Source organism: Muntiacus reevesi, chromosome 8 (genome assembly GCF_963930625.1).
Source record: "Muntiacus reevesi chromosome 8, mMunRee1.1, whole genome shotgun sequence".
In the NCBI taxonomy this organism is placed as follows: Eukaryota; Metazoa; Chordata; class Mammalia; order Artiodactyla; family Cervidae; genus Muntiacus; species Muntiacus reevesi.
This window is the reverse complement of record NC_089256.1, coordinates 36038362-36062904: the sequence shown is the minus strand read 5'-3', so window position 1 is coordinate 36062904 and position 24543 is coordinate 36038362. Positions and strand designations below refer to the sequence as shown.

The following is a 24543-nucleotide window of genomic DNA, read 5'->3' as shown; positions in this document are numbered from 1 at the left end:
ATTATATCTTTTTATACTATATATTATTATATAATAAATTATTATATAATAAATTATTTTATAATAATATAATGTGTGATAGCATTATAATAAATAATAAATTATTAATTATTATGTAATAAATTATTTTATTATTAGGAAAAATTTAAGTACAAAAATAATTATGCTCATACTTGAAATCACATTGCTAAGGCTCAAGCATATACCTTCACTTGCCCAGATAAAGTATTATGCTGATTTCTCTATTTGTTCTTAGAGGTCTATCTGGCTTCCTAGAGATTTTGCCTAATTTCACTCAGGCCTACACAGATCAGTGACCAATTTCTTGGGTTGGTACTCTGTATTTTGGAGGAGGAATCACAGAAAGAGCAATCAGAATATTTTAGAGCAATATTAAATCTCGAGGAGTCAAAGCAAACTGCAAATTGCCTCATTTCTGGCATGTAAATATCTTTCATCCTGTTTGCAGAGTGTTTTGGAAATCAAGGCAATTGTACACGAGAGAACCAACAGCTGATTCCGGCTATGAAGTCCCACTGACATGGAAAAGAAAGCACTTTAAAAGGAAGAAGAAGAGACCATCAAAAGACGTCTCTGAAAAACACTCTTCAGTGCAGGACTGTGATGAGATGATCACGTTCCCCTGCTCCGTTTGCAAGCGTGAGGTTGGCCTGCCTGGAATTTTCCTCCACAAGAAGCGGCATGTGGCTCTGAGCACGCTGGGCCTGCAGTGGACCGGGGAGAGGAGACCAGGGCTCTCGGCGATCATGGACCAGAGACAGTCCGTCATTACTAAGCTGCTGTCATCTTTTGCGTTCAATGAGAAAACCTTGCAGAGCATTAATAATGCTTTTGAGCTACTGTGGAAGAGACAGGTACCAGCATATTATAGGATTATGGAGAACATTTGCGAGAGTTCCATACACCCTCAAAAAATCAGTCACCTATTAATTAAAGGAGCAGCTATTTGCAATGACAGGAATGCCACATGGAGAGTTGACATGAATGATAAATTCATTGTTGTGAATAATTTTGGCAGTAAACCCAATGTGTGTTTTTTTGGTTTGTTTGATGGACATCACGGAGCCTCAGCGGCCGACTTGACCTCTACAGAACTCCCAATTTTACTTCTCCATCAACTTTCCAGACTTGATCCTTCCTACCAAATGACTCCTGAAGAGCAAAAAGTAATCAATTCTTTTAACACAGTGTTTAGAGAAGACTATAGAGCTATAGAAGACTCCTTCTCCTCCAAAAAGAAAAGGACAAAAGGAATGAAAAGCGTGTATGAGAACATACACAAAGCCTTTGCCAAAGCATTTTGGAGAATGGACAGGCTTTTACGTCTTGGAAGGAGGGAAGTGTCCAGGGTCCGATGGAGTGGCTGTTCTGCAGTCACTTGCATGCTGGAAAGCAATGCTGAGAGTCCCGAAGCCAGGAAGTCTTGGGGAAGAATCAGTGACCTTGGTGCTTTGGCGGATAGGCATCTTTGCTCGGGGATGTCAAAAATCACCACTGGAGTGCTACACGTTGCAAATGCTGGTATGTATGTTGAATGGTGGCAGATTACATCTTAATATGTTTTATTCCTGGCAGCAAAACCTCTCATGCTTCCAGAATTATCTACTGATCTATTCTTTAGTGACTTATTCATGCTTAGATATTACATTGACCAGTTTAAGAAATGATCAACAACCACAGTTTAGATTCAGATTGCAGACACAAAATGAATTGTAATTATTTCTCAAAGAGGCACGTATATGAAACAATGTGATTCAAATATGAAGTTTTCTAAATAGGGTAGTCACACAGCAGTTGATCAAGGCAAAGCAAATCTATTACACTTGCTTAGATCTGGATGGAACCAAAACATTTCCCACACTTCCCTCTTTTAGGAGAAAGGAAAGTTCTTTGAGTGTTGTTAATATAGCTGCTCAAAGTGGTCAGTTATTCCGGTAACTAACACGTTTGCAAGAGGTCATTCTTGTGCTCACTGGCCAAGCCGCGTCAGTTTCACCTTAGAGGAACCAGTCGTTCATGACTGTGTTACCGGTGTGGGTTTTTTCTGTTTTCATCTTTTTTACTGCACCTCTTGGCATATGGGGATCTCAGTTGCCCAACCAGGGACCGAACCTGTCTCTTGCATTGGAAGGGGGAGTCCTAACCACTGGAACACCAGGGCAGTCCCTAGGCATATATGTGCTTCTTCAAAAACGTGGCTGGAGTCTTTTATTTCAAGAAGCAGTTCTTTTTAAATTTTATTTTAATTTGTACTCATCTATGCATTTATTTGTGGCTGAACTGGGTCCTCCTTGCTGTGTGTGGGCTTTCTCTGGTTGCAGAGAGCAGGGGCCGCTGTCCCGTGGGGTGCGAGGTCATGTCACGGTGTCGGTTTCCCTTGTTTCGGAGCTCATGCTCAGGAGTTGCGGTGATCGGGCCTAATTGCCTCACAACATGTGGAATCCTCCCAGACCAGGGATTGAACCTGTGTCCCCTGCATTGGCAGGCGGATTCCCAACTGCCAGGGAAGTCCAAGAAGCAATTCTTTTCACCTGCATTCTAAAGTTCTAGCTAAGGAACTTGCCAAAATGGAAAGCCCGGAGGTCAAAAGTCTCAGCCAAGTTAACCCGAGTTCCTTGAGATGCTTAACCAGGGTTCCACCACCCTTTCCTGGGTAGAATTATTACGAATGACAGTGTCCACCTATTAAATATAGAGCGATTTCTCACGCAGTCTTCCAAGGATTCTCATATCTAAGGGTATCTAAGTACCGCTTTTAAAAAGTACATATTTTTATTTGTATATCATATTTGTACTTTGTAACATTCTGTCAGTTTAAGAGGTACAAGTTAATTTGATACAATTTTATACTGTAACATGACTGCCATAGTAGCAATAATTACCACTTTTATCACATTACATAATTATAATTTCAGTGGCTGGAAGTTCTAGTCTCTTTGCAAGTTTGATGATTAAAATATATATGCTCTCTTGTCCCGATACTGTACATTCCATCTCTAGGACTGATTTACTGATCATTGTAAGTCTGAATCTTTAAACAACATCTGTTGTATCTCTTTCTCAACCCCTGCCACCATTTCTAGGTGGTGTTGACTCGATTTTCCAGATGAGAGAATGGAAACTCGAGAGGTGAAATTATCTGTTTAAGGTGTCAGAGGTAATAGGAACTGGAGATGGAAATCAAGCTGCCTCTGAAGGGAATTGTTCTCAAGTCTGAAGAGTCTGGCCTCAGGGAGGAGGACTTTGACTCCAGTGCAGGGCTTGGTAGACCCACGGAGACCATTACAATGTCAGGGTCCCTGGAAGCGGGCCTGTTTCTGATTAGCTCTGGCTGTGAGCCCAAAATGCAGACTCCAAACTAAGCAAAACCAAGGAGGCAAGTGCAATGCCAGCTTCCTTAGGGTCTTTGCCATTTCTCAGGTTATACCCTGAGGTTCCAAAGTGCTTCAGAGAAGGCCTCCTTCATGGGTGGAGGATTTTCAGGTTTCAGACTAACCCGGGAACTGACCCATATCCTTGGACTTGAGACCTCTGTTAGAATGTATCATTTGATATCAGGGTTTTTGGAACATGAAAAGAAAACTTATGAGATATTCAGTAAGGAGATACTATCATCAAATGTTCAGTTTACTCTGATTCATTCTTTCTTTTTTTTTTTGATTCATTATTTCTAAGCTCATTTCACTGCTGTTTGGCAGGTTCTAATCTCCAGGTCAAACATTCGTTGGAGCTAACTTACAGGAATTGTGTTAAATAATTGTGTTAAAATGTATTAATTGTGTTAAAATGGTTTCATTTGGGCATCTTTCATTTTAATAGAAACAAATGAGTAGAGGAAAAAAATTCAACTTGTGAAAGGGAGGTCATGATTTATAGTATAAAAGTGCTCCTAAAAGAAAGTAATTTAAGTGAGTTACAAAAAAATAAATTTGGACACAAACTTATCAGGAGCATATTTTGTATTTTATAAAATAAGACCTATAAAACTAGCAAGGAAATTCATTTTTCTTTGAAATTTATCAAATACCAGTATCACCATAACTCTGAAATTAAAACAAAAAACAAGCAAAAAAACCCCAAACCCACCTCACTTTATAATGAAACGCAAATGTGGTGATAAAGCCATTGAGTAAATGTTGAATTTGTGCATGTGGGAAAAGATTCTTCAAGACAGACATTCTTGGTTTTTTGTTCTTGGCACTTCTCATTTACATTGCATTTTATCATTTCTCTTGGCACTCTCTTATTTTACTTCAGTTAATCCTCATAGGATTAGAATACTAATAAACTTATTGATATGGAAACATACACTTTTTTCATAATATCAAGTAAACCACAAACTTTATGTTTTTAATTAACCACACTAGTCCTTATAAACATAAGGGATTTTCATTTGATCTCTTAAATCCTTTTCCCCAGTGCTTTCATCTTTAATAGCTCCTCTGACACACAGCTCACAAAGCACTAAGTCACCCAGGTGAAGTGTGAGTCTCCGTGGTCTTTAGTACAGTCGCTGGGATGGTCCTTTCTCCCCGACCCTGGGCTTTCAGTTTATATGTTTTTGAATCAAGTGTCTTCTTAGCTATAGTTGGATATTGCTTCTCTTCATTCCCTGTGGTTGCTATTACAAATTTATCATAAACTTGGTGGCTTAAACTACAGAAATTTCTTCTCTCACGGTTCAAAACCTCCTGCCTCAGCATAACTGGCCCAGCATCTTCATGGCAGCGCCCCCTCCGGAGGGGGTGGGAAGGATCTGTTTCCTGTTTCTAGCTTCTGTCCGGCTGTCTGTATTCCCTGGGTTGTGGCTGGTCAGTCAAGTGTGCCTCCACAGGCCAAACCTCCCGCCTGTGATGGCATTTAGAGCCCACCCAGACAATCCCCTGTAAGCATCTCAGGGTCAAAGTCACATCTTCAAAGTCTTTGCCATTTAAAGTAACACTTTCAGGCTCCAGAAGTTAGGTTCTGATACATCTGGGGACTTTATTCAGCCTCCCACTGTGTATGTTAGTTTGTTGTTCCATTTTGCCAATCTTTCCCTTTTGATTCAAGTTAGGAATTAATTTACATTTAATGTAATTAATTATAGGGTAGGATATATGTCAGATATTTTGCTGTTAGCTTTCTATCTCTTTTTTCTATCATTACTGCTTTCTTTTGTATTAGATAGATATTGTCTAGTTTTCTATTTTGATTCCTGTGTTTCTCTTCCTATATATTAAAAAAATTTAGTGGCTATCCTGAAGATTATAATAAAATCTTAAAAACAATTTGGCTTGGATTCATGCCAATTTAAATTCAAAAAGACGTATACAACATCTTTGCTCCAGTATAGCTCTATTTCCTCCACCCTTCTTTGTATTTTATAGAATTACATCTTTACACAGTACAAGCCTAAAAAAGTTTTATAATTTTTGTCTCATGCAGGACAGAAGAAGTGTTAAAAAGTAGTTTTTACTGTTTTATATTTACCTATATATAGTTGTGCCTTGAATAACATGAATTTGAACTGTGTGGGTTTACTTATATGCAGAATTTTTTCGATAGTAAATGCCTATTACACAATCCATGGTTGGCAGAATCTGTGAATGTGCAGATATGGGGGCGGGGCTGGCTGTTGGACTTGAATATCCACAGATTTTGGTGGATCTTGAATACCCACAGGTACCTTTCGTGCCTGGACTTGAATACCCACAGATATCTTCAGGGAGTCCCAGAACCAATGCTCCCCGATACTCAAAGACAACAGTAGTGACCTTTCTTTTCTGTGGGTGGGTTCAACTTACAGTCTGGTGTTTTCATTTTAATCTGAAAGACTCCCTTCTTATTTCTTGTATGGCAGATCTGCTAGTGATGAATTCTCTTAGTCTTTGTTTACTTGGGAACATGTTAATTTCTTCACCGTTAAAAGGACAGTTTGCCTTTTGACTATGTCATGCCATTGCCATCTAGCCTCTGTGGTTTCTGATGAGACATGATTGTTGATCTTATTGAATTTCCCTTGGCTGTAGGTAATGAGTCACTTTTCTCATGCTGTTTTTCAATATTCTTTTTTCCTTTGTTTTTAGACAGTTTGATTATGACGTGATTAAGTACTGACCTCTAATTTATACTATTTCGGGTTTTTTGAGCTTCTTGGATCTTTTGATTGAAATTTGGGACATTTCTGGCCATCATTTCTTTGAACATTCTTTTCCCGCTCTCTTCGTTCACTGTGTGCATGTTGGTGTACCTGGTGGTAACTCACAGGCCTCTGAGACTGTTTGCATTACTTCATTCTATTTCTTCTCTTCTTCAGACTGGATGATCTCAATTTATCAGTCAAATTTGCTGATACTTCCGCCAGTTCAAATATGATTCTGAGTTCATTTTAGTGAATTTTTCACTTAAGACATTGTCGTTTTCTACTCCAGAATTTGGTTTGCTTGTTACAATTGCCAGCTCTTTACTGAGAGTTTCTAACTCGGGGGATCAGCGTTCTCATGCTTCCACTTTCAGCCTTATTTCCCTTTAAACATTTTATAACTTCTAAAACATTTGTTTTTTTGGGACAGTAATTCTAATGCCTGGAATTCCTCAGGGACAGTTTCTGCTGATTTCTTTCTCTCCTGCATATGGTTGTTTCATTGCCCGTTTCACTGTTCTTTTTTGTTGTTGTTGAAAAGTAGACATTGACAATAATACAGATGTCCTTCGTCTCCAGGGCTTGTTGTTGCTGCTGCTTTGTGACTTTTAAGAACTAATTTTCTAGAGTCTATAAGTTGCGTCATGTGTAGACACAAAGTCTCTGCATGGTTGGTTATCTTGGAGTTCAGCTAAGAACTAGATGAAGATTTCCTTAATCACCTAGTACTAATACATATGTCTTCCAGTCTTTCTGAAGCTTGTCTTGTAAATGATAGCAGGCAGTTTACAACGCTGCCTAAACTTTTACTTGCTATTTGGGTCCGTCCTGAAGACCACCCACGGGTGAGTTGTCCGGGCCTCTTTGCGTCCCGGCAGGGACACAGTCTGCCACGTGTGCACCCTTTTCTGTTTCCCCAGGAATATATTTGAGCTTTTCAAAGCCCTCTACAGTGTCTCGTTATTCAGCTCGTTATTATTTCTTACACATTTCATTGGATGCTGGGATCAATCTCTTGTCATCACTGCTTCAGGCAGCTGTGCTCTGAAACAGTTGCAGCTGATTGTTCTCAGCATGCACACTGCTCAGTCACTCAGTTGTGTCCGACTCTTTGTGGCCCCATGGACTGTCGCGCACCAGGCTCCTCTGTCCATGGGATTCTCCAGGCAAGAATACTGGGGTGGGTTGCCATTTCCTCCTCCAGGGGTTCTTCCCAACCCAGGGATTGAACTTGCATCTCTTATATCTCCTGCATTGGCAGACAGATTTTTTACCACTAACATCATTTGGGAAGCCTGGCAAACACACTGAGGGCCAGTTATTTGCAGAGTAAGCTCTGAGTTTGATCAAATGATGACAAGATTTGAGAATGCAGCTTTCTTCAGGTAACTGCAATATAGTCTGAATAGTGGCGTTTCTCTGAGGGTAGATTTTTAGGGAGGTCCAAAGCCATTCTTTCCCCTGCAGAGGCTTCTAGACTGGACTGTTGATTTTCATTATAAAACTTTTGGTTTTCAAGGCTACTGCAGAGCTGAAGAGAAAAGGTTTGGAGTAGGTCAAGTTACAAGGCCATAAACACTTCTATTGTTATTAATACCTACTTCAAACTGTCTCTCTTCAATAATGCTCAGATTTTTGCAAACCTTTGGTCAACTTCCAGCATTCTAGGAAAGTTGACTTTGCCAGCTTTTCACAGTGCTCCCCTTGCTTTTACTGAGGAGCAGATTTTCAGAGATCCTTACTCTGCAATGGGCTTCCCAGTTGGCACAGTGGTAAAGAATCCACTTGCCATTGCAGAAAATGCAGATCAGGTATCCCTGGGTCGGGAAGATCCCCTGGAGTAGGAAATGACAACCTACTCCAGTACTCTTGCCTGGAAAATCTCATGGACAGAGGAGCCTGGTGGGTTCTAGTCCTTGGGTTTGCAGAGTTGGGCGTGACTGAGCACACATTGACTCACATTACTCTGCAAGAATCTAACCTTTTCTTCTGGGATGTTGAATCTGCTGTTAATCATATCCAGTGCATCTTTCATTTGTTTATTTCTGGCTGTGCTGAGTCTTCGCTGCCGCACAGGCTTCTCACGTGGCAGCGTCTCTCGTGGCCCACGGGTTCTTGGCACGCAGGTTTCAGTAGCTGCACTTGCAGGCTCTAGAGCACAAGCCCCAACGTTCTGGCACGTGGCTTTAGTTGCTCCATGGCCTGTGGGATCTTCTGGGACCAGGGATTAAATTCATGTCTCCTGAATTGGCAGGCAGATTCTTTTACCACTGAGCCACCAGGGAAACTCACATTTCGTATTTTGTATTTTTTATCTTCAGAAGTTTGATATTTAAAATTATCTTCCATGCCTATTGGGCTTCCCTGGTGGCTCAGATGGTAGAATCTGCCTGCAACACAGGAGACCTGAGTTCGATACCTGCATCGGGAAGATCCCCTGGAGAAGGGGATGGCCGCCCACTCCAGTATCCTTGCCTGGAAATTCCCATGGACGGAGGAGCCTGGACCCAGTTCATAGGGTCACAAAGAGTCTGACATGACTGAGCGCCTTCACTTTTACTTTCTTTCACTTTCCATGCCTATATTTAACTTCCTAAACAAATGCACTCCACTTAAACAACTTTGAGAGTTCTTCCTACTAATTCCAGTATCTGTGTCAGTTCTGCATTGGTTTCAATGGATTTTTTGCTTTATTATGTGTAGTATTTCCCGACTTATTTGCATACTGTGTTCTAGTTTTTCAGGGCTGCCATAACAAATTATTTTGAACTTGGAAGCTTAACACAACAAAAATCCCTTCTCTCACAGTTCTGGAGTCTAGATGCTCCCGATCTAAGTGTTTCCAAGGCCATGCTCCCCTGAATTCTTCAGGGAGGAATTCTTCCTTGCCTCTTTGAGCTTCCAGTGGATCCAGGCACTTCTTGGCCTGTAGTTGCAAAAGTGAAAGTGAGTCGCTCAGTTGTGTCTGACTCTTGCGGCCCCATGGACTGTAGCCCGCCTGGTTCCTCTGTCCATGGGATTCTCCAGGCAAGAATACTGGAGTGGGTTGCCATTCCCTTCTCCAGGATCTTCCCGACCCAGGGGTCAAACCTGGGTCTCCTGCATTGCAGGCAGATGCTTTACCATCTGAGCCAGTAGGGAAGCCCCATAGTTGCCAAAAACCCTCCCAGTATCTTCCTGGTTTTTTTTTCGGGGAGGGGGGCAGGCACTTGGCATGTGGGGTCGGATCTTGGTTCCCCCACCAGGGAACGAGCCTGCGCCCCCCACATCTGGAAGCACAGCCTTAACCACTAGACTCCCCGGGAGATCCCTCTGTCTTCACCGTGTGTCTCTTCTATGATGATACTTTTTGGGTTTAGGATCAACTTGGATAATCCATCTCAAAACCCTAACTTACACTTGTAAAGATTTGTTTCCAAATAAAATCATATTCACAGGTCTTATAAGGGGGATAGTATATGGATTTTTTTTTCTTAACTTCCTGAGCTGTGTTCTAGGGTGGAGTTAGAAACATTTGATCCTTTCAAATTTTACAATTTGTCCGATAAACTCAGAGCAGCATCTGATTCGGGTTGAGGCAAGCCGGTCCTCAGGACACTACTCACTGACCCACCGTTGCATTTTTCTAGTCTGACTGGTGTGAGTCCTCAGCCACGCTCTGCTGATCGGTCTGATAGCTCTTTGCCAGTGCTGGGATCGGGGGGTTCCTCACACACATGGATCGGGACCTCACTGAACCCCCGGGGAGGCTTCTCGATCAGGACCTTGCTGAACACCTGGGGACTCGTCTCTGCAGACCCCTGGCGGTTTCTGAGCACCCTTCCCTCTGGTTCTTTCCCCGGTGAAGTCTCGCTCTCTTGGTCTCCCTGGACTCTCAGTTCTGTCTCCTCAACACAGATCAGAGGGTAAGTCCAGTCCCTGTTACTATATCTTGGCCGGAAGCAGAGGAATTCCCCATGTTAATACTTGGGAGGATTTAACTGAGGCCTGCGTCATCCTGACTACACTCTGACCACCGCCTGATCCCTGCCTGTTAACACTATCAATCTGACTTAAAACTATCAATTTGAGATTTTCTGGACTACAGATACACAAAAGTTGTGTTTCCAAATGCTTTGTGGTTCCCTTTCTTTCATCCACTGTTTAGCATCGATTTTGAAGTAGTTCATTTTTCTGGCGGTCTGGGAGGGTGGATGAGGGGCATATATTTCTGTTCAGTGTTTCAGTGAGGGCACGGTCGTCTGTGGTCCTAGCTTTGTTGGGGAGAATCACTAGTCTCCCCAAACTAAACAAGTGCTAGGCTTCGTTTCCTGTTCCATAATCCTGTGAAAAGTCCAAGGTCACGCATTTAGCTCAATAAACGCTCTCAGCTAAAGGCTGACTTGTGCTCTTGGCATACTCTGGGGTTCAGCCGTTACAGATTCTATGCCTTCTTGACATTGAAGTGTTTTAGCGTATCTGCTATTCCAGTGTCTTTATGTCTGGATGATACATTCTTGTTCATCGTTCCTTTTAACGAGGCCTCAGAAACGACTGCTTCCTGTGGCTGGTGCTCTGTCCCGGGAGCCCGCTGCGGTGCCAAGCTCACGCTGGCCGCACCTGCCGCTCCCCTCTGCTTGCAGCTCCTTCGCCAGCAGCCTCCTGTGGAGGTGTCCCTCCACTCCCAGGTCCTCTCCTTTCTCATTTCACGACTGATGCTGTGTTTGCAGGTATTTTCATTTGTTGTGATTCTATCTAGAAATGGTTGTCCTTAAAGATGGTTTAGTTTCTTTTAAAATGATTTCCAGCCCCATCTTTTCCCCTAACACACAATTCAACTCCAGAGTCATCTTAAGCAGAAAGAAAAAATGTAAACATTCACCTTTTGTAGACATTTCCTTCCCCACCTTCCTTTTAAGGGGTGGGTTGGTGGTGGACTCATACATACACAACAAATACTGGGCAGGTAGTTGAGGATGACTGTTAAGTTCTCCTTAGACTCCAGTCGGAAAATGGTGCAGATGAGGTTCATGCTTACACATCTTACAAAAACAAAGGAATCTTTTTGAACGTACGGTGAGAACTGTCTACTTAATAGTTAAATGTTACTCAGAGAAATAAAGTGCCTTAATGAAAGACACACCGACAAAATTGGGACTGATGTCCCACATCAGGTTCTGGTTCCAAGTCCTGCTTCTGAACCAGGCCTTTATTCCGGGGCCTCAGGCATACGAGGGATGCTTCCTTTTCTTACCACCACAGAACATTTCTCTTCCTCTTTCCTCCAGTCCTTTCCTAAAACTTTCCTGTTATTTTTTAACACTGAATTTAGTGGCCTTATCTGAAGGAAAAAGAAAATTGACCTTGCCCATTCAGGCCTAGAATTCCCTGTATGGGATTCCAGAGGTCACTCTGAAGTTCCAGGGAGACTTCCTTTTCACAAACTGGAGACAGCACGGCAACTGCAGTAACGCCCTTTGCGTAACGAACGTGCACGCTCTTAGGGCTCCCGTGTCCTCTCAGAGCAGCTCTTCAGTTCCCCTTTGACACACATCCCTGCACACGTGGCCCTTCTGGTCCCCTGCTCCATTTTGTCTGAAGAGCACCGTCTCTCCAGCTGTTGAAAGCTGCTAAGTTCGTGTCTAGGGACGTGAACTCGCCGCGTTGCTGGCTCACCACGCCTTAGGTGAGGGTCATTGCAGTTCACCACGTTCCTCTTTTCCTCCAGGCTTCACAGGGGCCCTCCCTGAAAGGCGATCGTGCTCTCAAACTGCCAAACCTTGCTCTTCTCTTTTGCCTCAATTCTCCCAAGACACGTGGACATTGAGGGTTATTTTTAAATCTCCCTTCAATTTCCTATTTTCCTTGAAGCTTTTTGTTCATCATTCCACTCTAGCTCTCAGCAGTGTAGTTGATAGCTTTTAGGAACTCCGTTTGCAGCTGACAGCTTAGCAGCCCGAGGTTCAGGAGATGCAACCACCCACTTTTCATCCTGTGTGCCAGGAATACTCTTCCAGGGCCTGAGTAGTCTTCCTTATCATCCCGTATTTCCTGAGTTACACATGAACAGTTGAGAAACACCGGGTACTCCTCCTTCCTTCATGCAAATTCACACAGGTGAGGATATGAGCTATTCAGAAGGCAGCATGTATCAGGATGAATAAACTGTCAAAGTAATGACTCACTCATGCAAATCAACGGCAGGACAAAGCCTGAAGCTATTACTTAGTGTCCTCAATTTCTGGAAATTTATTTGTGCTGACCTCAAGGGATGTTCATAAAAATAAAATCAACCAAAATGGCATTTTCTACTCTGTAGCACAACAACAACAAAAAAAGGCAAACAGTACTATGTATCTTTACCAAGCTCTCTGCACAGGCAACTAAAATCAAAATACCAGCTTATTCCCTTCCACTGTAACTAGATAATTGTATTAAGTTCTTTTCAAACCACAGAGGAGACACTGCTTTTTGCTGAGTGAGCTCTGGCATGCCACATGCAAATAGGACATCCAGGAAGTCAGTGGATTTCCCTATTGTGAGCCCCGTTTTCAGAGCTCAGGTCGCACTATTTATGTGCAGGCACACACAAAGACATTTTCTGATTTAAAAGAGGAAGTGAACCACGTGTTCTGCTAACAGAACAATTAAGTTTACTCTGTTGACACAATCATAATTTACAACTAGCAAAAGCCAAGAATTACTTTACTGATTTATCTTCTGCAGAGTGTAAACAGAGTGACCAGCAGAAAAGTTAATAGAAATCGTTAATAACCAAACCACAAATAAATAAAAGAGGTCATGCAGTTTTGAAGACTATCATTTACACAGTTATCAAGTTTCCAAAATTGTCCACATAATCATCTTTTGGTCCCATCCAGTAGCTATTATTATTATTAGATACTATTATTAACCTAATGCCCAAAAGATATTAGCAGTTCCCATTATGTAAATAAGCCAACAGGCTCCCTCTCTGCCCGAGCTAATGCTTTACCAACTCAGGTTCTGTCCGGATTAGCGGTGTGAAACTGACCCTCTGACACCTACGTCCCTCTACCTAAAGTATGAAGGGATTCGGAACTAAGGGCTGCAACAACAAAATTCTGATTCCAGGTACAGTACCATGCTTGAAATCAGAATATTCTAATGTAAATTTTGCCTATGATTCCAGGAATATTAATTCTCATAGGTATTATAAACATACAATTATGTTCCTAAAAACTTTAGAAAGATCAGTTTTTCCTAACAAATGAAAAAAAAAAATTCTTTTTTTGTATACCAAAGAAAAGTTTGGTAATACAACCATCCTTCAGACTGTTTCAAAGGATGACATTTAAATTTTCTTAGGATTTCAATAAAGCACACATCACAGGTTTGTCTGAACCATGAACAAACTCTGAGACCTCAGTTTCAATCAAAGGGTTTAATGTTGGCTAAATATTATCCACTTCACACACTAATGCCACATTATTTTCTCTTCCCAGGGCTGGCTGACTGAATTGTAACATACATAACAAACCCAGTAAGATGGATACTAACAGTGGCATTATAATTTTTTAATCATCCACACCTATAATATATTCAGGTTTTAACTTTAACCAGTTAAAAAATTATCAAACTCCACTCCTAGAAAAAAATCAGCTTGTGTTTTTAATTGAAAAGGTATCTATCAAAATATTAAAAAAATACCTGCTCTATGGAATTATACATTAGAAAAAAGTTTAATTCTTGACTCTATATATAATACTCAGAAGCCGCTTCATAAAAAGATTTTTCATTATCAATACTAAATATATTTTAAACACTAAGTTGCTAAGAGGAATAAATGAGCCTTCCAGTTTGAAATCTGAATTACTATAAATCTAATAATGAGTATTACATATATTAAAAAAATTTTTAAATGGCCTGCTCTCTGTCTATGCTCTGGAACAAATTAATGAAGTTAACAGCATGCTTTGATACAACTGGTTATAAATCTCTAGGACCAATTTTTTAAAATAATCTTCTAGGTAACGTGCAAGCAGTCTTATGCAGAAATGGGAAAGGCTTTCGTTTAACCAAAGAGCACACCACCCGGAACGCGGACGAGAGGCGGCGGGTGCTCCGGCAGGGAGCGGCCATCAGCGCCAACGCGCCGCACGGCCTCCTCCAGGGGCAAAGGACCACCACACGAGGACTTGGCTTCCATGGGGATCTCAAGCTGAAAAAATTCATCATTCCAGCACCTCAGACGATCTCTGTGCCCATAGATGATTTGTGTCAGTTCCTCATCCTGGGGACTGATGGGCTCTGGGACGTTCTGGACACAAATGAGGTCACCGCGCTCACCATGTCAGCTTTCCAAGCGCACAGAGAGACGTGGGGTCCTGCCGCGGGCAACAAACCGTCACCACCCAGAGGGTCTCTGCTTTGCCCCAACAGTGAACAAACCACATCGAAATCAGAGCCTAACATCCACACAGTGTTTCAGTGCAAATCTGCAGAATGCGTGTCAACTGTCAATTCAAAAGAAAACCTGTCAGTTTCAAAACATTCTATTTGTGACCCTGAAAGTTCAGGACTGTTTCCACCTAAAATGACCACTCGTGATCCGTGCAGTGAGGAAGGAACCGACGGACTGACCAGTGTGGAAAGAGAGCCAAGAGACTCAAGAGAAGAACAGAGAGGACTAGGCTCTCGGCACTTCTATGACGGCGCCGCCGTGTACATCAGCCACGAGCTCGTCAAGGCTGCTCTGGCGGCCGGCTCCAGAGACAACGTCACCGTCATGGTGATGCTTCTCAGCGGGACTGAGCATCAGCTGCTGACATAAAAGCTCTGGTTATCCAGAGAAGAGAAACACGGAGACAATTCGGCAATGAACCAGGTACCACAACATCACATCAATACCACATAATTGTTAAGAATGTAGTAAAGAAAATATAAAAGCAGATTTCAGGTTACATAATGCCATTTATATATGTTCATGTGAAAAAAGAGAAGAACCAGTACTTGCTTTTTAATACCACTTTATTCCAACCTGAGCACCTCAATATAAAACTAAACACTGGTGAACTGTTTTCCTTACTAATTTTGAGTTACTGTAAATGTACAAGTTCTGCTAGCAGTTCAACACTTAAATAGATTAAATCATCTCTGACACATGGTAAATTTCATATAATGAAAATGCCTAAAACAGTTAGTGCAATATACTGATCAAAATTAAATGAACTTTGGAAAACAAGGCTGCAAGATTGTTACTAACATATCCAATACTCATGTTACAAATTACTGGTATGTTTTTTATTATGGTTCTAGCCAGGTAGGAACAATTGAAGCCCCTTCCTTTCAAAGGGGGAGAAAAGGAAAAAATTAGCTGTTTTAGTAACTGTACATTTTGTATACTTTTAAGCAACTCTTAAATATTACAGTAAAGTAATAAACATATATGGAGACTACAATGCAGTACCCTATTTACAGTACAGCTGAAGATCAAATTTAAAATAATCAAGTTTGAATGTACATAATTGTTAGTGCATTGACTATACTTATGTCCAAAGGGCACAAAGGTCCCTCCCTACACCCAAACAAAACCTTTGTAATGGCCAGCAGTGATTACACGTAAATCACAGACACCTGGTTTGCTTCATTTTTGCTGAAGAACTCACATGTTTGAGGGGAACACTATCCTTTAAGATGCATTTTACCTCATTTTATAAAACAACAGGATTAGCTATAATTTAGATGCCACTAAGGTTCATCTTTTCCCACTGAAGATGTGGGACTGTTTCCTTGTGGCGAATTTGTTAAAATGTGGAATGTATACTTTAAATAAGGACACGAAGAGAAATTACAGGTTGCCTGGATATGGCAGCTAAGCATAAATATCTTTAGAACCTCCTTCCAAAGCAAGAAGTTTTTTCTGAAAAGCCCAAATGAGTAAGTTCCAAATTTTTTTTCACAGAACTGGCTGGTTCACTGTGGGTTCAGAGTCATTTGTCTACATCCCTGGAGAAGAGAAATGAGTCCCGCTAACCTTCCAAGGAAACAAGTGTGCGCACAGCTCTCACTTCCCCTCCCACCGCCGAAACACTAGTCAGAGGGCCACATGCATGTCATTAAAAATTAAGTTCAAAACACTTAAAATAATTCTGTATTAGAAACTTGACTATTGTTAAGTCTCTTCTTTTTGGAAGTCATACTGGGCTGGTTAAATGCTCCAATTCCACTGTTGCTGACAATCAGGAGGCAGAAAGCCGCCCCCGTAGTCTCCGTGGAGGGCTAGTTACTGCAGCACTGACTCCTGGTGGGCTGTGTGGGCTCAGTCAGGTCTACTCCTCTTCCTCTGGTAGAGTTTGCTCCTGGATTCTGTGGTTCATTCTTTGGCAACTTTTTAGCTGAGGGATAAATGATCAAAACAAACACAATCAGAATAGCTGCATTTAACTGTTTATATAGATGCACTTCACAATTCCAGAAAAGGTTATACTTTATTTCCTAATCACTAGTACTCCTATTATTTAAAGAAAATCTCAAATTATAAAGATAATAGCAGCCAGAATGTTTAGAACCAAGAAGCTCGGCTCCAGGACTTCCTTGGGGGTCCAGTGGTTAAGACTCCGAGCTCCCAACGTGGGGGCACGGATTCGATTCCTGGCTGCAGAACTAAGATCGCCCAAGCCACCTGACGCAGCCAAAAACCAAAACCAACAAGCTCAGCTCCGCCTGTCAGCGCCCTCTGGATGGCCACACACTTTCTGGAACAAGTCAGGACATAAAACACTATCCCCCCAGTAGAATGTGTCCTCTACTGAGTGAGTTATTACCCTAAATCATAACAGACTCAATCTCCTATTTTCTTCCTCGCTTATACACCTCTACCTTCAAATGGGTATCCTCTCTTGTGGCTGATAAAGAATCCGAATCTGATTCACCAATAGCTCTGCCTGGTATAAATGGACTTGATCCTGAAGGTGCTATCTCAAAAAAACCATTTTCCAATGCTGAGCCAGATAGGCATGGCTGGCCATATTTGGACAAAGCCCCACGACTGCAGCTAACGGCTTCAGCTTTGCTAATTCTCTGCAGTATGGCTCCCACTGGTGAGAAAACTACTAGCTAGATGCAGTCTGCTTGGATCTCAAAGATCTTTGCATGCTGGGATTTATGAAGCATCTCTAAGAGCACTGTTCCTGTCGCCTCAGGGATGGCCCACTTTGGCAAGAATCCAGCTCGGCCTGAGCCAGGGCTTGGGTTACACAAAAGTCAAACAGGCTCTACTTTGAAATGTAAATACCTAGGTGTGTCCTGGACCTTTTACTCTTTGTTGTAATAGTCCGCAACAGCACTAACCATCTTTAGAATCCCAGAGGCTGGGCGGAACGCTGGATCTGGGAGCCAGGAGCACTGAGGTTTGGGAAGCAAAGTGTCACTGGGTCACTTCTCCAGCAATGGCTCCAGAAGTGGCAGGGTGAATGGTAATAAAAGGCTGCATTTGCAGTCAAATGTATTTACAAACAGAGCCCCATAAGGACAAACAGTAGGCAAACATTACAAACTCTATTATAATTAACAAATTGCTTTAGACTGAGTGATCATTTCTCCCTTTAGCATACTTCTGCAAGGGCTTTTTGTAATTAGATCTAAGTGAAGCAGGGGCTGAAAGACATAAGCTGGAATGAGAAACCTTTAACTTATACTGGTTAATTTTTATTGTGTTAAGATAATCTAAAACATATCTTTAGGGAGTCTCAAAAGAATAGTCTCCTATCTTATTGAGTGCTACCAAAGTGAAGCTGGTAGTATCTGTTTTGTATAGAGATAGATAGCTGTGGTTTATCAATCTGACCCTGAATTGATTAGGATTGTTAAGAAGCTAAAAATCCTGAATCAAGTTAAGAAAGATGTGTAATGAAAAAAGCCACTGAAGACCTTATCAAATTAAAAGCAGATGATAAATTTATTGTAGACTCTCCCACTAAACAAGTGTACTCTACTTGGGAAGTCATCAAAAGTGCAAATATGAGTTCAGTGTGTGATTTATTTAAGGTACTAATGGAGAGATCACAATTCAATTTACACTTGGAGTTTCTTTCAAGGGAAAAAACATTCTACTTTCAGAAATGTAAACAAAAGCTCTAATACACAGACTACTTTCTGACTGAAAAAAAAAAATAACCTTATTAGCAAGCCTGAATAAAAGGTACAAATTAAACAAAGCCCATCTGGTAGAGTTTTAATAGTGTCAGAAAGAAAGGTTTCAAGTTCAGCCTGATTGGAGAGGCCCGTCATCTCTTAATTTCCTGTTATTAACTTTTCAGATGTGGTTTTGGGTGTGATTTGTTCCATTTATTAGAAAAGAAAAAAGTATATACTGTCGCATAATCCCTCTTAACTATGCTAGTATATCCCTAATAACCTGCAAGCCTGAGTTTCTCAGGAAAATATTTTACACAGCGAACAGGCAAGGTTTTACTACATGAAGCCACCATTAAACTCCCTCATCTGGGGAGAGAGAGTACGACCGCGCTAGTCGCTCTCACTGGGTTTTCTTTAGCCTCTCAACCAGCTGTGAAATGGTTAATTTATGACTTCAATATCACAGAAAATTTATTAGGAATCCAGGATGTAGACACCCCAGCTGATAATCACTGCCGTGTACAGAGCTGCCAGGGATGCCACGCGTGGGCGGCACGTGACCGGTCCGGAGCTGGAGACTGAGCGCCTTCCCAGAGCGTCTGCGCCTTCAAACCACCAGGGGGCGGTGGTGGAATGGAGTGTCCCACTCTGACCCCGTGGCTGCAGCCTGCCAGGCTCCTCTGTCCATGGGATTCTCCAGGCAAGAACACTGGAGTAGGTTGTCATTCCCTTCTCCAGAGGATCTTCCTGACCCAGGGATCGAACCTGGGTCTCCTGCACTGCAGGCAGATTCTTTACCAGCTGAGCTACCAGGGAAGCCCCACACCAGAAGGCAAGGGTCAATAAAAATATTTTAATTGTTACAAAAAAGGGAAGCTTCCTTATTACTACTAAACTTCATTACCTATAGTCAACAACTGCGCAAGGGCACTCATTATTACTGGAAGTTCTTAGAGGAAAGGTTAAGAGCATACTGTAGGATCAAACAACCGCCAAGGCAACAGAAACTGTGGACAGTTTTGCTTTCCTTTCTTTCTTCTGTGCCTCAAAGCTTTGAAATGTTCTCTGTTACAATAGTTGCATTAAAACAATTTGTATGTACAATGTACTTATCAGTGTTATACCTGTCAGTAATCAATGATTTAAAAAGAACTTGAAAAATAAAAACAGTGCTCTGTTTAGGGCAAAGGAGAGATGAGTTAATGATCAGTGAGAAAAACCTCATTAAGACTTTATGTTGCACCAAAAAACATTACTGAACTTATCCCTCTTTTATATAAAAGCTATAATATAACAATACAAAAATGTATTTATCCAAAATTTTCAGTGAAATCTTCAGAAAATCTACTTGCGTGAACCATTAGCTCAAAGTTTAGGCTTTCAACTCACCTAGAAGAAACTTAACTAAACTGAAAGCGCTGTAACCTAATGGGTAATAATGGGCAACAATACGCCTAACAAAGTAACGCTTCATGGAAGAAATCGAGGATAGCTGTACAATCATTAAAAAAAAAAAAAAAAAAAACCAAGAATTTTCTTTTTTATAAAATATGCCCCCAATATAACTTGTTTTAACTATATTTACTGTGTGCAAAAAAGCGAATCTTACCTATTGCCATGAATATTTCATTTACATTCATTGATGTTTTAGCTGATGTCTCCATAAATAATAAACTGTTATCATCTGCATAGGACTGTGCCTCCTGTTTGCATAACAAAAAATGATAAATGAGATACTTTTATACATACTATTACTATACCTCCCTTATTTTTGTTATTAAAAAAAAGAGGCTTCCTTAGTACTATTCCAACTTGATCACCTATAACCAACAACTATATAATAAGCAATTACTTATAGCTAAAACAAAGGTAAGGGTACTGCAGTTATAATTTCCTTTTCCTGCCTTAACTTCTCGCACCATCCCAGCCTGCTTCATCTGGTCTCCTGTGAAATCTGCTTTCAGATGCCGAGTCTGAGAGAGGTGGTGGCGGAGGTGGAGTCACTGAGCGGTGTCTGACTCTTGCAACCCCCTGGACTGTAGCCTGCCAGGCTCCTCCGTCCATGGGACTTTCCAGGCAAGGACACTGGAGTCGGTTGCCGTTTCCTTCTCTGGGAGAAGGGGGAAGCCATTTTGTTCTAAATACTATAAAACTCTCTTTGATCTCTATGGCAATTTAATTTTACTTATGCTCATTATTTGCAATGAGGACAAAGGGAAACCAAATATTGAACACTGACTTCCACCACTAAATGGTACCCTATATTTATTTAATCCTGAATGACTTCTACAAGCAATATTTTGAATATGCCATGAGTCATTTCTGTGAAAATTTTATTACCACTTTACAGAGTCATGCTTTACAGTTTACTTGTATTACTGTTTTTGAGCCTCACAGCTGTTGTGAAGAACCATCAGTGATCTTTCCAATTTGATAAAGAAAACAAAATAATGAAGTTCCTTAGAAATGTTATGTGACAGGGCCACTTCTGACTATAATGTAACTGCTCTGACTCGGCCTCTGTGCTGAGGAGCTAGCGACCTCAGAAAGAGCAGTAGATGACACCACACCTCAGGGCCGTTACAGAATTAAAAGGAACACGTGTGCGCATGCTCAGGTTACTACCTGCAGCGCAAGAGCCAGCAGTGCTCCTCCTCCTGTGGGGACACTCCATCTCCAAAGAAGAAAATCATCCCCTCACTGACAATACACTTAGGGACCACAAGCAAACTTCTCTGGTAGAGAAGCTAAGGAGCAAGAGGACGGGAGATTCTAAAAATGTCTAACTAGAGACAGCTGCTTTATTTTAAATGACTGTTTTGCAGCAAGCTAATTCTTAATTAGCTATATTAGAAAACATGCAAACTGGATTTTTAAAAAACTTTCATTTCTGAAGACTCTTTTAAGAACAACTACACAGGTGCATGTGACTATGTGGGCATGCACATGTGTGCTGATATATATAGGTAAATTTTTAAAAAGGAAGGATACTGAAGAGTATGTGATCAGGGTTGAGGGATTAGGGTAGGAGGTAATCACTTTTCGCTTTATATACTTCCATACTGTTTGTGAACAAATTACTTCTTAACTGTTTAGGTCAACAAAATCTTTGAATCAACTTATATATTACAATTAAATAAAGATATTTTAAAATTCTTTATTGTGAGTTTCTTTACACGTATGTGTGAGATTCTCAGATGGATATAAATAAATTTTCTTTCTTAAAAAATTTTTTTAAATTTTATACTGGAATATAGTGATTAAAAATGCTGTCTTAGTTTCAGGTAGACAGCAAAGTGATTCAGCTACATGTATATACATATATCTGTCCTTTTTCAGATTCTTTTCCCATTTAAGTTGTTATATTGAGCAGTGTATGCCATACAGTAGGTCCTTGTTGGTTATCCATTTTTATTATTATTTTTTGGTTATCCATTTTTAGACACAGCAGTGCATACATGTCCATCCTGAACTCACTAACTAGTCCTCTCCCCACTGCCCCGTAACCATTAAGTCATTCTTTAAGTCAGTCTGTGAGTCTGAGATCTTATCATCATGAGATTTAATTACATAGTATACCACATGTTTAATTACAAAGCATACCACATACCATTTATCTAAAAATTTTCTATCATTTGTATAGTTTTAAAATTCAAGTGTGGACACAGAAAAAAAATATGCACCCACAAGTTAAATTCAACATACCTGGAAGTCAACAGCTCTTTTATTTGCCAGATCGGCCTTGTTTCCTGATAAAGCTATTACAATGTTAGGACTGGCTTGCCTCTGAAGTTCTTTAACCCAGTTTTTGGCTCTGGCAAAGGACTCCTGGGAACAAAGAAACAGCTATTTGGCACAGGCTCAAAAAATAAGGAACGTCTTTGTGAGATGAGGCTTTAAAGACTGTCCAATGTGACTCTTGGAAAGACATTCTTAGGACTACTGTATTATTTGAGACACTTTTATGTTTTTTAAAGTCAGCTTTTCTATTTCATAAAAGCTTTGGCAGAAATGTCATACTTGGCTAACAAAAAGAGATTTTTAAAAATCTTTTAGGAACTGAAATTCTGAATACTAGAAATGGATATTCAGACAAGTTTCCATGTAGCATGCATCTCTACTCACCTCATTCGTGATATCGTACACAACTATGGCTGCCTGGGCTCCTCTGTAGTACATGGGCGCTAGGCTATGGTACCGTTCTTGACCAGCCGTATCCCATATTTCAAACTTTACTGTTGTGTCATCAAGACACACCGTTTGAGTTAGAAAAGCAGCTGAAAGAAGAAAATGTCTACAGTAAGTTATCATTTTCCTCCTAATATTTTAATTTTATAGAAAACACCTGGAAACCTTATTTACTGCATACTCACAGTTAATAGTGGCTTTAAATACCTGCAAGATCTATGTTTCAAAGTTAGATTAAAAATGCTTACATATAAAACCTCTGTAATAAAATCACAGACTGAAAGTGCTTCTTACATTTTTTTTTGCTTCTTACATTCTTAAAAAGTATGTTGTAATATTAAATAACTTTAATACAGTTCTTAAGCTGTTTTTACAAACTGTGAATTTAAAAAGTTTAATCGTAAAATGATTTAAGAAATACATATGCTGATATTGTTGAAAAAAAAGGGGGGGGGGGGGAATGAGCAGACCTGTAACTCCCATCTACACTGACAGCAGCACACTAACCTGCTCCGCTCCCCGGGGTTTACTGGCACGCTCTGGAGTTCAGGGCCCGTTCATCATCACTGAATCAGTGTATTTCTTATATTATTCCATCAAAGTATCATGAGACCTTAATTTCTGTAACCGTTATTACCTCAACTTAGACTTAATTTATTAACAGAGATTCAGTATCAATTCCTAGCTTTCATCCCTTGCCTTATGGATTTTTTGATTTGTACTTTTTCATCTGTTCTTTTCTCAGATTTTAATAAGAAAGTAACATTTTACAATGATATTTTTGCTCTTAAAAAGATGACCTTCGTATCTCACAAAGAATTACTGTATCACTTATTTTCTCACTTGTTTTCTGAGAATAATATGAAGTAAAATGCCTTTTTATAAGCAAGATTTTCCTGGCTCTAGAAATAAGCATCAGGAAAGACATGTATATTTATGAAAAATAAGAAACTGATTTGTAAGAGGTAAGTTATAAACAAATGAACTGCACTTTAAAGTATGGAAACCTTTCAGGAGTAGTTGGCGGCACGAGACGTCAACAAGACCGACACCCAGCTGCGCCCCCAGCACAGTCCAGCACCCCTACAGTTCCCCTCCTTCATGACTAAACCTTGCTGCTCCATCATTCACACTAGTTGGTATGCTCCTTCCTTTTTCTTTTAGCTCAAGGTGTATTCCATTCCTTCTCTGAAACTGGCATAGATTTAAGTTATAAAATTTTCAAATACTCTGTCCTCCCATGTAAGAGAATTATTATTCATTCCTGTAAACTGTAGCAGTTTATCTAGTGATGTCAATCTTAAGAAATTTACTAGTTAACATTACTATGCTGAATAAGTCAAGTTTAATTCGATTTACATCGCTTACATTAAACGTTAAATACATTTTTCATGCTATTTTTATTAGGTCAACTGACTGCTGTGATGGCTTTAGTATCAATAACTATAATCTTCTCAATTTTGCAACCATCATAATAGAAATGTACTTTTAGCCAAATTCTATTAATAGTTCTGTGAATTCTCACAAGTGGTTAGTCATATTTAAAATATACACCAATGAAAACTTCTTTTACCATACAAAATCAGCAATAATACTTAAAAAAATTCTGTATATACAAGAAAGGATACCAAAAAAGTACGGTGTCACTTTTTCACAGAGATGAAAAGTTCTCATGCAGAATCAGTATTTTTAAACACTTAAAAAACTTAAGTACTCCTTTTTAAATGAAAGGGATAAAAGGTAAGGAATGGATCACAAAATACAATCCCTTTCTCAAGTACAGTTTGATGCAATTTGAAAAAACTGGGTTATAATTTGCATTCAGACTTTTGTTTTCTCTGTTCCATAACCACAGAGTACACTGGTCACAAGCAGATTCATTTACACTTTCATAAATCAACCCTAGGCTCAGGTAAAGAATTATGAATTATGCTGCCTTAAAGGAAATATAATCTGATTCTCAAACCAGTTAAAGATACCACAAAAGGCTACCAATTTTTTTTATAAATGCATGTACAAAATGACAAAACACAGGAAAGAGAAATTTCAACCAACACATTAAAAGAATAATGACCCCGTGACTAAGGAGATTCTTTTGAAAATACAAAGCTATT

General features: G+C 40.3%; 2 protein-coding genes across 2 annotated transcripts in view; one reads left to right on the top strand and one right to left on the bottom strand.

Annotated features, from left to right (window-relative positions):
- Positions 1-14986, top strand: part of PP2D1 (protein phosphatase 2C like domain containing 1) — a 44666-nt gene extending 29680 nt beyond the window's left edge. The window contains exons 3-4 of the mRNA XM_065942105.1: positions 470-1542; positions 14134-14986. Of these exons, the coding sequence (XP_065798177.1) occupies positions 470-1542; positions 14134-14936 (1876 nt within the window). The 3' untranslated portion in view covers positions 14937-14986. The remainder of the gene's footprint in view (positions 1-469; positions 1543-14133) is intronic.
- Positions 14987-15115: 129 nt separating this feature from the next.
- The window catches only part of RAB5A (RAB5A, member RAS oncogene family), a 29307-nt gene continuing 19879 nt past the window's right edge, over positions 15116-24543 (bottom strand). The window contains exons 3-6 of the mRNA XM_065942929.1: positions 22367-22518; positions 21947-22069; positions 19851-19944; positions 15116-16500 (exon numbers count right to left, since the gene is read on the bottom strand). Of these exons, the coding sequence (XP_065799001.1) occupies positions 16385-16500; positions 19851-19944; positions 21947-22069; positions 22367-22518 (485 nt within the window). The 3' untranslated portion in view covers positions 15116-16384. The remainder of the gene's footprint in view (positions 16501-19850; positions 19945-21946; positions 22070-22366; positions 22519-24543) is intronic.